We start from the raw sequence: 17,652 nt of genomic DNA, 5'->3' as shown, positions 1-17,652 counted from the left end.
TAAATATAATGCATATTTGGAACTTATGTATCCACCCAAAATTTTTTGAGTCTCATAAATATTGTTTTAAAGAGCTCTTAAGATTTTCTATCATTATCTACGATATGATATAAAAAATAAAGTGGAAAACGTTGGGAACTATCCGGGAAAGAGTTAAGAACATGAACAGGAAAATAAAAAAATAACTAAAGGTTATACTAATGGTAGTCTCTTGACACAATACAAAACTAAAGATTTTACTAATGGTTGTCTTCTGAATGCAGTAGTAGAGCGTTAATGAGTCGTTATATGTACGATGTAGAAATCCAGTTATATGTACGATGTAGAAATCCATATCTAATGATCGAGACTAAGTGGTTTTACCTTCAAAGAAAAATAATATGTATACAATAGTGGTTTTTTAAGAAGAGACATGTATTTCTTGGTATGTTATATCTTTCACATTGAAAAATAATGTAGGCATTATGAACATACTACGTCTAAATAACTAAATTATGTATCTCACATTGAAATAATAGTATACGGTAGGGTGATTCTATAAATATAAATAGGAGGCATGCTTGAAACTTAGATATTAATCCAAATTTTTTTGATATAAAAGATATAGACTTTTTAGTATGTTATATGTCCCACATTGAAAAATAATGTAGGTGTTGTGAATATATTATGTATAAATAATAGAAATGTCCCATATATATACATTTTCTTTCTTTTTTTTTTTTTTTTTTTTTTGGCAACCGTAAATAAAGAGTTTTACATTCGCATGGCCCGAGAAGCGAGACCATGTGCTACAAAATTAAGATTTCTAGCAATATAAGCGAAACTTAAACAATGAAAAGACGCATAAAAATCCTTGAGATCCTGCAGAATGCCTTTGATGCCATGATGAACTCCTGCAAAACCTGCAATCTGGCAAAGTAAGGGTAGACAATCCGACACTACCTCTAGATGAAAGAATCCCCTACCGACGGCCCATTGAAGAACTTCAGAGATACCTAAGGCCTCCGCTTGCAGAGCCGATTTGCCTTAGTCTTCTTGCTTCCGCTCTCAATCATAACCCCATCACTATCATACGCCACCCACCCTATCGCCGCGTCCAAGGTCTTCAACCATCCAGCATCAACCTTTATCCGTATACCTCTACAATGACCCCGTCTACCAACTATATAAACTGGGTGACCATCCTTAATAGTCTGCATACCATCATCTCCTAACGAATGTGACACTCGTCCTTGCATCTTCTCATTGTGCTCCTTCTCGTTCAGTCTAGATTGTAGATACACCTCAACATTGTTAGCGATTGACTGAAGAAGTACGCACGGCATAACCTGATCTCCTCTGAAGACCACATTGTTACGAGTGGTCCATAGACCCCATAAGGTTGCCAAGAAGACTAAAATTTGACTTTCGCCCCCCTCCAAAGTATCTAAGTACCGGATCCAGTTTATGACCCAATCACCAAGCGGGATCATCACAGTGCCTTCGACCCGAATCCCAAGGGCCGTCCCTGCCCAAACTCTGGAAGATAAAGGACAATCTCTAAAGATATGCTCAATTGTCTCGCTATGTTGTTGATCCCCTAAGCACATCCGACATGTATGACTCCCTTCAATCGATCGTTTATGAAACTCATAACCTACAGGCAGGGTGTTTGTGACGATCTTCCAGATCAAAACCTTCCATACATTCGGCCCAGGTAAACTCCAAAGGCGGGACTTACAAAAACCCCTCCCTGACATGGTGATCCTGGATTTATCTTTTAGAGTACCATGTTGTTCAAAAAACTCCATGAAGGCAATGCCGTACCCACTCTTCACCGAATAATTTCCATCACTAGTGAGAGGCCAAAAAACTTCATCATACTTTCTAGACGTACATAGGGGAGATGCCAATATCCAATCCGCATCCTTTTCCTTAAAGAGGGCACGCACTAGAGGAGCATTCCACGTCAAGTCACGATTCCTTAAAGAGGAACATTTTCTATATTATATTAAAGTGATGTTTATAATTTTGATATAAAAACTTTATATTTCATTTGAAAAAAAAAGTATCGTATGAAAATTATATAATTAGATTGTGACAAAAAAAAATGTTATCATTAGAGTGTATATTGTATTGTATTGTATTGTATTGTATTGTATTTTCTCATTATTAAATCGGGTCGATGTCAAAGTAGGTTCAAACAAAAAAATGGTGTACTTAGTATATATGTTATTTGTTCTACATTGAAAAGTAACGTAAGTGTGGTGAATATACTATGTATAAATATTAGAATTGTCCCACATCAGAAGATTACCATAAGGCATGGTGATCTTATGATTATAAATAGAAGTCATAACCCAGAATCTTTTGATTCCCTTAAGTATTGTCAGAGATAACTCTTAAAAGAGTTTGTATTACTGTCTCTACAATAATGATTTCTAACCTAAGTTAATGTTTGGAAAATCTTTTAATTATTATAATATATACTATGTATTTCTTATTTTATATTCAAGTTATGTTTCTAATTTTTATAAAAAAAACTTTTAAATTTCATTTGACAAAATAATGTCGGTAAAAAATTATGAAAATAATATTATTAGATTCATGGTAAGAAATGCTATCATTAGAGTATATATAGATTTCATATAATTTGCACATATTAAAGATGGTGTATTTCATAGTATGTTATACCTCCCACACTGAAAAATAATATAGGTGTGATAAATATATTACATATAAAAAATAGAATTTTCCCACATCGAAATATAGCATAAGACGGGTGATTCTATGAGCATCCTTAAAACTTAGGCATCAACCCAAAATCTTTTGAGTCGCTTAAGTATTGTCTTGGAGAGCTCTTAAAAGTTTATATCATTATATTTTTCACCTATAGATTTTATATGTCCCATATTGAAAAATAATGTAGGTGTAGTCAATATACTATGTTTAAATAATATAATTAGAATTATGTTAAAAAATATTCTATCATTAGAGTATAGGTTCTTATCATTTACACATATTATAATTAGAATTATATAACATCCATGATAGCATGTGTAATCTATCAAAGTTCAAGGTTACCATGAGAAATTTCCAATATTATAATGATATAGTTAATTAAATTTGCATTTAAAAGAGAGAGATCCGTACCAATAAAACAATAAAGGGGGTATTATTTTATAATTGTTATTTTATTGCCACGCCATCAAACTTAATGTTCATTTAACAACCTTTACATTAAGGGGTACCCTGGGCAAAAAAATGGAACTTCAAGGGTACCATAGGCAGATTTTGAAAAGTAGGGGTAACATGGAAAATCTAACAAAATTAAGGGGTACCACGGAAAATTTCCATATCTCAATTATGTTAATTTTTTTTTTGAAGAAAAACAACGTACAAATATTAATGGAGAGTACTTGATCATATTATTAAATTTAAATATAACTATTAGATATAATGAGTAGCAAATCTGGTTGGATGTCGAACTAAGTGCAAAAAAAGATGATGTAATTCTGAGTATGTTATTTGTCCCACATTGAAAAATAATGCAGGTTTGATATATATATATATATATATATATATATATATATATATATATATATATATATATTACGTATAAATATTAGAATTGTCCCACATCAGAAAAAAAATCCAATTTTTGTGAATATATTACTTATAAATATTAGAATTGTCCCACATCGAAAGATTAGTATAAGGGGGGTGATTATATGATTATAAATAAGAGTTAACCCACGTATATATTAATCTTTTATTTTTTTTGAAAGAGATATTTTAATAATATGTAAACAAATCATTAGACATATAATGTAAACATTAAACACTTATAACATTTTTTTGGCATTATAAATAAGCTAATTACCCGTTGCAACGCACGGGCATTCAAACTAGTAAATAATATTTTTGACATAAAAAAACATAGTGAAAGATATATTAATTACTAGGTTGAAAGCCCGTGCGTTGCAACGGGTTAATTAACTTGGTTATAATGAAAAAAATGTTATAAAACTTTAATGTTTACATCTAATCATTTGTTTACATATGATTAAAATATCTCTTTCAAAGAAAATAAATGATTAATAATACACGTCTACCGTTTATTGATTATGCGAGAAAAATAATTAATAAATAAATAAATTTTGCTATTAAAGAGATAATAATAAAAACTCTAATAAGAGATCTCTATTAAGACAATACTTAAGAGACTCAAAAAAATTTTGGTTGATATCTAAGTTCAAAGGATGCCTTCTATTTATAATCATAGGTTCACCCCACCTTTTGCTAATCTTTTGATATGGGACAATTCTAATATTTATGCCTTCAATGTGGGACATATAACATACTAATGGGTGCCTGGTTGGCTTGTTTGGAATGGAATGGAATGGATTGAATCTATTCAAGTGTTTGGTTGAGCGATTTTGGAGGAGTTAGATACTCAATAGATTATAACTCCATCTTAACCCCTTGAAATCTCATACACACCTTCTCCCCTTCAATAAACTCCATTCCTTCCCCTTACTTATTTAGATTGAACCAAACAATTTTGAGTTTGAAATGGAATGGAGTTAGAATCTCATACATCTATGGTATCATACTCCGTTCCATTCCATCCTTTCATCTCGAACCAAACGACACCTAAGAAGTATATCATCTTTAATATATGCAAATAATATGAAATCAATACTCCAAAAATAACATTTTTTTACCATGAATCTAATTCTATTATTTTCATAATTTTTTTAACCATATCATAGGATCACTCAATTTTATGGTAATTTTTCCAATGCGTATGAAATTTTTGATCAGATATGCGTTTTTTTTTTTTAATTGACACCATGCCTAACTGTAATAATAATGGATATAACAATATAAGTTATGGAGTTGGAATCAAATTCCATATATGTCCACGGAAACTAAACACTTAATAGAACAAAGTAGTGTATCATAGATTTCCACATATACCTTTGTTTATATATCTAATCAGAGGTTCTTAAGTTTTTTCTCCTTCAATACCATGCTTTGTTTGCATGTATGTTTACGTTCTACATTTCTACTTCGTATATCGTCCATTTATAATTTCAAAGTGATAGTATCGCCCGTGCTATTTAAATGCTACTCTGTATTAACTACTTGAAAATAATCACTTTGACGACAAATCTATCCCTAAAATTAAACTTGTCTGCCAACTTATCTCCAACCGAAAAGGGCAAACTTTGACTTGAACAAACAATGGTGAGTTACATACTTCTTCTATCTTAAATTTGGTGCAATTTTGAGTGTATCCGGTGATACTTATGAAAGTTGTCGATCAGAACATGTAATGGTCAATTAATCATGCAATATAGATGTAATATATGTAGCACAATCGTATAGCTCCTTGTAGCAGTTTTACACTCACACACTTTTATATTATCCAAACAAAATACCATCTTACTCACTCAGCTATACTATGTTCATACTTTTTTTTCTTTTTTCTTATCATAATTAAAATATGTGCAAATGATAAGAAATTTATACTCAAATGATATCATTTGTTTTTTTTTACCATGAATCTAATTATATAATTTTCATAATTTTTTTAACGATACTTTTGCAAATGAAATGTAAAAGTTTTTATATAAAAATTATAAACATCACTGAATATAATATAGAAAATATATATTATAATAATTAAAACATCCTCCACATTATTTTTTATATCGTATTATGGAGAGATTGGAGACAATGATACTGATGGGGCATATTCTGCACCGCTGACCAAGTCAACGTATTGAGCAAGGTCAAAGATATCCACAGCAAGTCAACGACTTAGACAGCCTAGCCGATGCAGCCCATCGGCCGGTCAGCCTGGGTCTCGGCATGACAACCTGCCAGCCGGGACACATACCCGCGTACTCATATCCAAGACCCCTCGGCGGTGAGTCAACAGGGCCCGCCGGCCTGCCATAGGTCCCTCGGCCGAGGGGTAGATCAGTCTTTCCACCTGCTAGCCACTTGGCCACTTGGCCACTACATGACAAAAGGTGAAAGCCTATAAATACTCCTCAACCTTCATTGAGGAGAGGATCCAACTAATCCACAACTAAACCTAAATACACTATTTATCTGGTAATATCTTCCTTATCTCTCTACAATATACATTCAGCCAAGTAACAACTTATCCCTTAAGTTTACTGACTTGAGCGTCGGAGTGAGTACGCTTGGCACAAAGCCAAGCCCTCAGTTCGTTCATTGTTGCAGGAGAGGCCGAGAGGAACGATTAAGACCAAAGGAGAATCCAACTCAAGACATCATTCGACAAGCCACGGGTGGTAACTATACTTGCTCTGGAATTACACCCGGAACAATTGGCGCCGTCTGTGGGAAACGCTACTAGAAGCTAGTCACATTCATTCCAAAAAAAAAAAAAAAAAAAAAAAAAACAACAAAAACCCACCCAAAAAGCTAAGAAGATGTCGAAACAACAAGACGCAGTCGTGACCGACGAAACCCCATTCCACCAGGATGATACCTTCAACAAGTCGAGTCGTGCGGCCCTCCACCGCGGAGTAATCCAACCGGAGTTCGGGATGCCAATAATGCCGGACACGCCGCGCGCCGACCAACCAGTCACCATCATGGGACATGTGGTTGACATAGCAAAACTGAAAATGGTCCTGGACTTAATTAGTAATACGCCCGCTCACACTGTCACGCCGACAAGAGCGGCGGAAACCATCCAGGAGACCAGGGCCCAAAACGTGACTCCGAGAAATTTGAACGGAGCACTGGGAGAAGCTGACCCAGCCAAGTCGCCGGGGGAGCCCAAAGTGGGCGTGGTAGACCTAAGTCCTTCCCGCACTCATGGGAGGACAGCGTCCCCGCAACACGAACGAGGCTTACCCCAAAGGAACCAGAGGAGTCCGACTCAGCAGAGTTGGAGAAGAAGCCCGAGTCGAAGAAGGAGTCCTTCCCGCTACGAGGAGAGGACCTCCTAACTATCAAACAGGAGGGGGGCGAGTCTCTACGAAGCTATGTGAAGAGGTTCGATGGAAAGGTCCAGCAGATTCGGGAAATTAATCCTGAACTGGCGGCCTTCGCGCTGATGAAGGGCCTTCCAAGGGGAGACTTAAAAAATGAGCTCATCAAGTGCGGAGGCCTGAGCTTAGATGCCGCCAGGAGGATGGCCGACCAGGCCATCAAGGTAGAAGACTATCACAAGACATGGGTCGGCCCCAGCGAGGCCGAGCCCTCCGAAAAGAAAAGCCACCGGGAGGACAACCCGGATGAAAGACGCCGTGACAACAACGGGTCACGGTCCGATGAAAGACGCCGTGAGAATAATAGGTCACGGTCGGACAAGTCTCCGCCAGAAACAAGACTCGACGGGCGCCGGTGGAGTTCGGGAACGTACCACCGAGAGGCGGTATAGTGATAAAACCCCTCTCGTCGTATCGCCGCCGAGGTCTTCGCCCGAGCAAAACGAGGGCCGAAGTGGGGAGACCCCCAAGCCAAAAAGTGACGGTGACACGAGCCGATCTTGTGAGTACCACGGCCACACCGGCCATCTAACCAACGACCGCCGACATCCGAAGAATGCCATTGAAGAGCGATCGGAAGGGGAGCCTCGGCAAGTACGTTGCTAAAGGCCAAAAGACCGACGCCGACAAGCGGTTCGGGTAAGAAATCCGTCTTGAACGGATAGGAGTGATCCATGTTGTCATCGGGGCAACGAGAACGGAGGGTCCGCCCATGGGCACAAACGGCACCTGAACGAGCTATATCAGGCCATCAACTTTGTGCCCAACACGGCGATCCCTGCTTCCAACATCCCCGATATAACCATTGGAAGGAAGGACTACGAAGGAGTCATCGCTCCTCACAACGACCCACTTGTAGTCAATTTGGACATATCCAACCACCTAGTCAAGAGGTGCCGATTGACACAGCGCGTACATGAACATCATGTTCGGGAATGTTTCCTCGACCTCGGCCGAAAGTCAAGGACTTGAGCCCCCGCACCAACCCACTATACGACTTCTGGGGCCGGCCTGGTACCACTAGGATCAATCGGACTCCGGTGACATTCGGCGAAAAGAATGCGGCTAAAAATGTCCTAGCCGAGTTCGTGGTCATCGACGGCTCGTCCGCCTACAACGTTCTCATAGGCCGAGTCACCCGAGTGAGGCGATGCGGTGATGTCCATCCGGGCCCTAACACGATGTATGTCTCGGACCGGGGAAGCGCATAAGCTCGTCTCCAAAGACGAGAATGACGAGGTGGTCAACGTCCGGATAGCGCGGAGGATGCAACATGCAATCCCTCAAAGTGGCAAAGAAATCGGAAAAAGGGAAAAGTCTATCCTTACAACGGGAGGGCGACCTCATGGATGTAACTAACGGTGACTAGGACGGTGTGCCTTTGATAGGCCATTAGGACGCCGGTAATCTCGGGAATACTCTATGTAGCGGCGGAGGTGTCCAAAACTTTTGTGGGCACCCCGACGCATGTTTTTACCTAATGAAAAATCGTCCAAGTCTTCCATCAAAATGTTCATTTTCCCCCTAGTCACTAGGAAGCAGAGACGCCTTGACTCACACTTTGTCATACCGACAAGAGCGGTAGTCTTTATCGAGAAGCGGATGTCGGCTCACACTGTCATACCGACAAGCGGCTAGTCTCCATGAAGAAATAGGCACCGTCGCAGTCACCCCAAGTAGTAGACGCCACGGCGATCACCCAAAGAGGTTTGACGCCGTCGCAGATCACTCAAGTGGTAGACGCCACGGCGATCTCCATGAAGAAATAGGCGCCGTCGCAGTCACCCCAAGTAGTAGACGCCACGGCGATCACCCAAAGAGGTTTGACGCCGTCGCATCACTCCAAGTGGTAGACGCCACAGCGATCTCCATGAAGAAATAGGCGCCGTCGCAGATCACCCCAAGTAGTAGACGCCACGGCGATCACCCAAAGAGGTTTGACGCCGTCGCAGTCACTCCAAGTGGTAGACGCCACGCAGCGATCTCCATGAAGAAATAGGCGCCGTCGCAGTCACCCCAAGTAGTAGACGCCACGGCAGTCACCCAAAGAGGTTTGACGCCGTCGCAGTCACTCCAAGTGGTAGACGCCACGGCAGTCTCCATGAAGAAATAGACGCCGTCGCAGTCACTCCAAGTGGTAGACGCCACGGCAGTCAATAACAAGAAGCAGATGCTGGCTCACACTGTCACACACCGACAAGAGCGGCAATCACCACCAGAGAGCAGACACCTCGATGGTAACGACCAGCGCAGGTGATACTTGCAAAGCGTTCAAAATGCCTCAGAAGCGTTAACACGATTGGGATACGCACTCTAGACCGCCTCGGCCAAGCCGAGGCGGAAACAAAAGAGACACTCAATTAATAACGTAAGGAGACAACCCAGACGAAGACATAGACGCTAAAGTACAATTGAGACGCTCAAATACTAGCGCAAGAAAAAGAAGTGAGGTAAAAACCTCGGCCAGGCCGGAGGCAGAAGAAACGAACTCTTATTAAAAATGTTCAACGAATTACAAGAAATTACAAGGATAAGCCAAAAGACAAGGTTACAGATATCATCTCCCTATGTCCGTTGTTGCTCGCCATCGGCGGCAGTTTTTCTTGCACCTTCTCCGATGGGTAACCGGCAAATAGTTCCTTAGCGACCTCGGCTTGGCGAGCCTCAGCCTTAGCCTCGGCAGCCTCAGCTGCCCTTGCCACTCGGCTTCCTCCTTGGCGCTTTAGCCTTCTCAGCAAGAGCTGCCTTCTCCGCGGCCGCCTCCTTCTCTATCTTCGCCCTCACCGCCTCCTTGGCCTTCTCCGCCACGGCCTTCTCCTTGGCTTCAAGCTTGTCATCAAGAAGCTCGTCATATCTGCCCCACGGAAAGGAACCATCAAGAGGGAAGAGCTCCCCAATCACTTCCCTAGCAGCTCCTTCGGCCAAATCCGGAATTCAAAGCACACATGTTAGGGAGCATGACGGTTTGGAGCATCTCAATGTCCTTCTCCTTTTGCCTGGTGACGGCCTCTTTGCTCCGAATCACCTCGCCTTTGGGCCTTAAATAGGTCCCTGGATTCGTTCCTCTCTTTGGAGGTAGAGGTCGGCGTGCCTCGAACAAGTTTACACTTCTCCAGCGACTTCGCAGCCGGCTGCCGCAGCCTCGGCCTTGGCTCTCTCAAAGAAGGACCTCCTTTTCAGCGTCCGCCTGAGTTTTCTTTCGCCAAGAGCGCCTTCTCAAAGCATCTCCCTAAGCCTCTGCTCATTGAGAAGATCCGGCTTCGCCTTCGCGGCCACCTTCTTAGTGGCATTAAGCTCAAAAGCGGATTGAGCCACGGCTTTCTCCGCTCTACGATACGAGCACCGGTAAGATCGTTCCACCTCGCCGACTCCTTGATCGCCTCCGTGCCTTCCTCTATAAGCCGGGAGACGGAAACCTTCGGGATGAGGAAACAGTGGTGACATTTTGATCACCGGCCTGTAGCTGGGAGAGGGAAGCCTTCTGGGATGAAGAGACAATGGTGACATTTTGATCAGGCACCTGTAGCCGGGAGAGGAAGCCTTCGGGACGAAGAGTTCGCGGTGACGTCTTGATCACCACCGCACATGAATTCCCCTCCACTTGTCGCCCAACAAGAGCGGCGGACGATCGCGGCCGATCTACAAAATTTAAAGTAAGCATCGTATCAACATACACAGACATGCCGAGAGAGAGCCGATCCGCGGCGCTAAGGAAGCTAAGTCCGAGCCACAGGATAGATCAATACCGTGCTTGGCCTTCTTGGCCGAAGGGCGCATTTCCTCGTCGGCCGGCGAAGCAACGACAGCGGTAAAGGCTGTCGCTTTCTTTTACGGACAAGGGGCAACCCCTCCTCTTCATCGGAGTCATCCCCATTGGAGATATAAACGATCTCCACCGTCTCCTTTTGAACAGGGGGGATGGAAGGCGGAGCCGATGTCGACGCCATCACCGCCGAAGGCTTTGTTTTTCGCGTGCGGCGCGGCATGTTACTTACAACCCTCGCCTGGGCCTCCACCACATTCAAGCTTTTCATTTGCTTGATCCATAAGATCATTCGGCGCGTCCTGCGGTCATGGGCTAGAGCCTTGGGATGCAAGTTGGCAACGGTTTTATCTTTGTGCGGCCCCATTCTCAGGAGGATACCCTCGACAGTCCGGTCCAAAGTGGCTGCGAAAGAGACAAAGCAAGAGTTAAGTAGAAGAAATAAATCAAAGTTCGAGACACAATGAGAACGGTGATGGGCCTCACACCGACCCCACTCACCCTGCGCTAGGGCCGGTATGAGGCCGACATGGCAAAGCGGCTCATCCTGAAGAATGATCTGCGTTGGGGGGATCCATCTTTTCGGCAGCCCACTCTTGTCCAACTCAAAAGCCTCATCGCGACTTCTCGTCCTCCTTAAGAAGGACATTGCGGCATCCATTTTAAGCTTCTTCCGGTGACCCATCGTCATGCTCCGCCTTAGTCTCACACCGCAAATTCACTTGGTCTTTGAAAAGAGAGGGGCGGCGGATAGTCATCCAAGCACCTTAACATACACCTACCGATCTCTCCGGTCTTTGCAAGAAGTAAGTTTGTCAACAGAGACATAACCTTTCTCCGTGTGCACACTGTACCAACCGACGCGCCGGACGGAGATTGGTGGAGATAATGAAGCCGGCGGAATAAATTTACCGTCGGGGCCTCCCCCTTGAAGAGACAAAGCCACACAAAGCCGACTATCGTCCTCATGGCCAACGGATGCAGTTGGGCCACATCGACGTTCATAGCTTTAATGATGGCCATGACGTACTCATTCAGCGGAAACCGGAGCCCGTACTCCAAATGTCGCATGTATACGCCGGTATGGCCCGGCGGAGGGCAACAGACGGCTGGCCCTCCTCGGGATAACAATCTTGTATCCCCTGCCAAAGAAGAAGTGACCCTCGAAAAATTTCTCACGGAACAACCGGCAAACTTATGTGTCCAAGCTCGGTCAACGCGTACCTTGCAGACGTCACCGTGATCCATAATGTACCGCCTCACCTCTTTGGGACGAGCCTCTTCAGCATCATCACCAAAATCGTCTGCGTCATCATCGACATCAGAGTCATCCTCCCATTCCTCCAAAATTCGAGGATCGACTTCAGGAGAAGGAGACCTAGGGCCCCCAGGCCTTATCAGGAGGGCGTCCAACTTCTCCTCCTCATCAAGGCGCGACGGGGAACCCCCCCGCGTCGGTTTGCTAGGCCCGGCATCAGCAGAAGACATGTTTACAATAATAACTTACAGTTAAGAAATTGGAAAGTTTGTTTACCTTGAAGAAAAACACCCGCCGGAGTAACAACTCTGAAAATTAGAAGACAATGAAACCCTTGAAAGTTTAGAGGAAAATTTTGGAGAATGAAATTGGTGGCCAATTTCACGGGATAACTGCCCTATTTATAGGGAAAAGCCCATAAAGAAGGACCAATCAGCGAACAGCCCATGAGGCGTCAACCAATCAGCGTGCAGACACGTGTCGGACATGCAATCACGGAATGTCAATCGTTGCAACAGTTAGACGTCAATCAATGCAACAGTAACCAAGCGTCTTCAACACGCCTATTCATATCTCCTTGCCTATTCACCTTCCTCAACAAATTCCCAAGCATCTGTTCTCCGCCGGCCACATGGTCAACCAAGCTAAGTAGCGCCGGCCGGGGGCAATCAAAAACAACCGGCACACTCAATCCTGGTCTCGGCCAGCGTCACTTTCTTTTCCACATCGGATGCCCTGTACACATCCATGTGGAGGGGGGATATGGTACGGCCTAAGAAAGACCAGGCCGAGGTAGAAGAAAGCCGCAGAAGAAGCCGTCGAGAAAATTTTCCGCAAATTACTTACGCAGAATATACGCTCAAACGTACATCGGAGCCCATACCACGGCATAGACTACGCTGGGGGCAAATTGATGGGGCATATTCTGCACCGCTGACCAAGTCAACGTATTGAGCAAGGTCAAAGATATCCACAAAGAAGTCAACGACTTAGACGACCCTAGCCGATGCGGCCCATCGGCGGTCACTGGTCTCGGCATGACAACCCGCCGGCCACCGGGACACATACCCGCGTACTCATATCCAAGACCCCTCGGCGGTGAGTCAACAGGGCCCGCCGGCCTGCCATAGGTCCCTCGGCCGAGGGGTAGATCAGTCTTTCCACCTGCTAGCCACTTGGCCACTTGGCCACTACGTGACAAAAGGTGAAAGCCTATAAATACTCCTCAACCTTCATTGAGGAGAGGATCCAACTAATCCACAACTAAACCTAAATACACTATTCATCTGGTAATATCTTCCTTATCTCTCTACAATATACATTCAGCCAAGTAACAACTTATCCCTTAAGTTTACTGACTTGAGCGTCGGAGTGAGTACGCTTGGCACAAAGCCAAGCCCTCAGTTCGTTCATTGTTGCAGGAGAGGCCGAGAGGAACGATTAAGACCAAAGGAGAATCCAACTCAAGACATCATTCGACAAGCCACGGGTGGTAACTATACTTGCTCTGGAATTACACCCGGAACAGATACAATCTCTTAACTCTTAAGAACTCTCCAAGACAATACTTGAGAGACTCAAAAGATTTTGGGTTGATATCTGAGTTCCAAGAATGTCTTCTATTTATAATCATAGGATCAGCTCACCTTATGTTAATCTTTTGATGTGGGAGAATTCTAATATTTATATGTTCAATGTAGACATATAACATATTAAGAAGTACATCATCTTAAATATATGCAAATTATATGAAATCTATACTAATGATAGCATTTCTTACCACGAATCTAATTCTATTATTTTCATAATTTTTTTACCGACATTATTTTGCCAAATGAAATGTAAAAGTTTTTATATAAAATTAGAAACATCGCTTGACTATAAAATAGGAAATATATATTATAATAGTAATTAAAAGATTTACCACTTTATTTTTTACATCAAAAATATTATTTATAAAACTTTCCTAAATTAATTTGTGATGATGTGGACAGCCTAGAATCGCTCGAAAAAACTCTCTTTTATATATATATATATATATATAGATTATAATATATATTTTCTATATTATGTTATTTGTTCCACATTGGAAAATAATGCAGAAGTAGTGAATATATTACAAATAAATAGTTGAATTCTTCACATAGAAAGATAACCATAAAGTAGGGTGTGATCCTATAATAATAATAGGAGTCATCCTTGGAGTTTAGGTATCAAACAAAAATAGTCTTAGAGAGCTCTTAAAAAATTACGGAGTATATTATTAAAAAATAAATAATTTAAAAAAGTATCCTAAATTTATACTCCCTCCACATTTCTATGTTCTTCCCATTTTATTATAATACTACTCATATGTAATTGAGAAATGGGAAGAACATTAAAATGTGGAGGGAGTAGTTGTTTGTATACCTTGGAAACATAGGCAAGTGCACTGTAAATTGTAATGCACATTTAAAATTTATTTCCATGCAATCTTCTCTAACAGTAGGCATCCAGAGAACCATATCCAAGTCACCAAACCACGTCCTCAATGCCTTATGGGCTATGGCGGAGCCAAAAAGTAAAGTATATAGGAAGGACCTAAGCTATACATAAACAGAGGTTTAATGTGACATTCACCGTTAAACCTAACCAAACTCTAACTTCATTTCTTTCTCAATTTCTTACATTTTGTACGAGTCATTATTATTAAACGTTGAGACGTTGACTTATCTCTTGAAAATATAAATGGTTGAGTAGATATTTACATGTTTTCAAATTACATCAAAAAATTACCATAAGGTGGGGTCATCTTATTATAAATAATAGAATTACCCAACATTAAAAGATTAACATAAGATACAGTGATTCTATAATTATAAATATGAGTCATCCTTGAAACTTATGTCAACCAAACAAGTCCTAAATATAAATAAAGAGGGTATTCGAAATATCTTACAGCATGTTGAATTCGTGAACAAATAATAAATAGCAAATAAAAATTAAGAACCATATCCGATTAATTCAACTGCTACAAAATCAAGAGCATTCCAATTATAGTGCCCCTACTAGTATCCACACAAATCAACAAAAGACTGCGATTTGTATGCTAGCAAAAGGCTTATAACAAGTCCCGGATATTCACATTGTGACGCCCTTGTCATCACCATCTCGTTGATGTCTTTATTACCATCAACCATAATTTGGAGTACTTTTCTCCATCTCAATTTTGTGAAGCCCTTGTTTTCACTTTCTGACGCACCTCTCGTCACTGTCTTGTTGGTGCACTTTATCACCAACTTTCATTTAGAATACTTCTCTCCAAAAATCCGATTATCAATGAAGCCTTTTCACCATTAACATGTGAAGCACTTCTCTTCACCCAAATACAGTAGAACCATTTTTCTTTACCAAAACTCGATACAACACATCTCTATCTCTCAATAATAGTGCTATTTTCACCGTTATTTATTAGAATAATTAGGTGCAAATATTTAGGATGTGGTTTCCATATTTGTAGGTCATGATTGTTGTAATCGGTTACCAACCTTCTGTATATATGACTTTGCTAATCAATAGAATTTCCAAGGGAATACATTTCTTTTATGGTATCAACCCTAAACACGATCTAAACTCTTCCGCCTCTCTGCCTTATTATTCTTCTTCTTTTTCGTTCTCTCTTCACCTCGCAGCCATGACAAACGATGCAACCCCATCCAAAGCTCCTTTTCACCCGGCCTACTCCGTCTCCAATATTAAGAACTATGTCCAAATAACCCTTGAGTCCGAGAATGTCCACTACGCGTCGTGGGTAGAACTCTTTCTCAACACTGCCCGCACGTTTGATGTTATTGATCACATGGCTCCTCCCAAGGATGTTGTGATTAACAAAGGCGCCCAATGGACCCCGTCTCTACGCAATCGTTAAGCAATGGATCTATAGTACCATCTCTCTTGACCTCCTTTACACGATCCTTGAACCAGGTGCCACGGCCCAAGCGACGTGGGATCGCTTCAAGGACATCTTTGTCGATAATCAACACACTCGTGCCGTGTTACTGGAGCAACAATTTTCTAGTATCCATATGGATAACTACCCCGATGTATCGTCCTTTTGTCAGGCTCTCAAGATGATCGCTGACCAACTCGCTAATGTTGGTGCTCCGGTCTCCGAAACCCGTCTTGTCCTCCAATTGGTTACTAAGGTCTCCGATGGGTATGATGGGATCGCTTCTATCATTCAACAAAGTGATCCTCTCCCATCGTTCTACAAGGCACATTCTATGCTATCACTCAAAGAAAAACGACGCGCCAATGTCTCAGATACCTCTGCCACGGCTCTCCATGTGTCTCAAGCAAACTCCGCATCCTCTAATTCAGATTCACGATCCAACTCCAACAAATCCAAGGATGGGTCGTCTAATTCGAATAAGGGGAAGGGTGGCCATAATAATCGCAAAAACAATCGTGGAAAGAATAGTGGTGGTGGCAGCTCGTCAAATAATTCTAATTCGGGTGGTAACAACGGTGGCCGTGTTGGACAGCAGCAACCAGGGACTTGGACTTGGGTTCCCCTGTCTCCTTGGCAAGCCCCGCAGTAGCAGCAAGAATGGACCATCCCTCCCTGCCCGTACCCTACAACTGGTTGGACGCCTCCAGCTGCGTCTCGTGCTCCAGGCATCCTTGGACCGCACCCTACTCAGACATTTATTGCGCAACCAGGAACCGTAGGTGCATCTCAGGGAGCGTTCGTTCCCACGGATATCGCTGCGGTTATGAAATCTTTATCACTTCAGCGGCCAGATGACAACTATTATATGGACACAGGTGCGTCGTCGCACATGACATCCAATAATGGTAATCTCTCTTTTTATTCTAAATTAAGTAGTAATCGTCACATAGTAGTCGGAAATGGTCACTTGATTCCTATTGTTGGTCGTGGTGCTGTGTCCCTTCCCCCTCCCAATCAATCCCTCACTTTAAAGAATGTGTTACATATTCCCAACATCATTAAGAATTTAGTTTCCGTAAGGAAATTTACATCTGATAATTATGTATCCGTTGAATTTAACCCATTCGGTTTTACTGTGAAGGATCTCAAGACGGGGACGTCGATTATGAGAAGTAATAGCACGGGGGACCTCTACCCTCTTCACCCCACGTCACCTTCTCCACCATCAGCCCACGCCCTCACTGCCGTTGCCGCCTCTACCTGGCACGGTCGCTTAGGACATCCCGACTCCGCTATTTTTAATTTCTTGTGTGCTCATAAAAACATCGCTTGTCGTCCTATTAATAAATTTGTTGTTTGTCATTCTTGTCAGTTAGGAAAGCACATTAAACTTCCCTTTCATGATTCTTTATCGAGTACTTTATTGCCCGAGCTAAACACGGTATCTTCAAACCGAAACCTCTATTTGACCTATGTGCTACGACCGACCCGCCACCTCTACCCAAAAGTCCCATCGATGCACTTAAGGACCGTCATTGGAATCAGGCCATGAAAGATGAATATGACGCTCTACTTAAGAATGAGACGTGGGTTCTTGTGCCTCGACCTTCTAATGTCAATATAACACGGTGTCTATGGTTGTTTAAGCATAAATTCAAAGCTAACGGTGATTTGGAGCGGT

General features: G+C 42.3%; 1 protein-coding gene across 1 annotated transcript; it reads right to left on the bottom strand.

The window, feature by feature from the left end:
- Positions 1-995: 995 nt before the first annotated feature.
- Positions 996-16,043, bottom strand: LOC141595629 (uncharacterized). Its single transcript, XM_074415591.1, has 2 exons — positions 15,988-16,043; positions 996-1,980 (listed from the first exon to the last, which is right to left on the bottom strand). The coding sequence occupies exons 1-2, from the start codon at positions 16,041-16,043 to the stop codon at positions 996-998; spliced, it is 1,041 nt and encodes a 346-aa protein (XP_074271692.1).
- Positions 16,044-17,652: the final 1,609 nt, after the last annotated feature.

Source organism: Silene latifolia, chromosome 8, assembly GCF_048544455.1.
Source record: "Silene latifolia isolate original U9 population chromosome 8, ASM4854445v1, whole genome shotgun sequence".
NCBI lineage: Eukaryota > Viridiplantae > Streptophyta > Magnoliopsida > Caryophyllales > Caryophyllaceae > Silene > Silene latifolia.
Note: the sequence above shows the minus strand (reverse complement) of the source record. Positions and strands in the feature narration are given on the sequence as shown.

What these genes read in the sequence shown, in the direction of transcription:
- LOC141595629 (XM_074415591.1), bottom strand. Translation starts at nt 16,043, where the DNA reads ATGTCCTTGAAGCGATCCCACGTCGCTTGGGCCGTGGCACCTGGTTCA. An exon ending in GCACCTGGTTCAAGGATCGT is followed by an intron (nt 1,981 to 15,987) that starts GTAAAGGAGGTC and finishes AATATAATATAG; the next exon opens with AAAATGTTCCTCTTTAAGGA.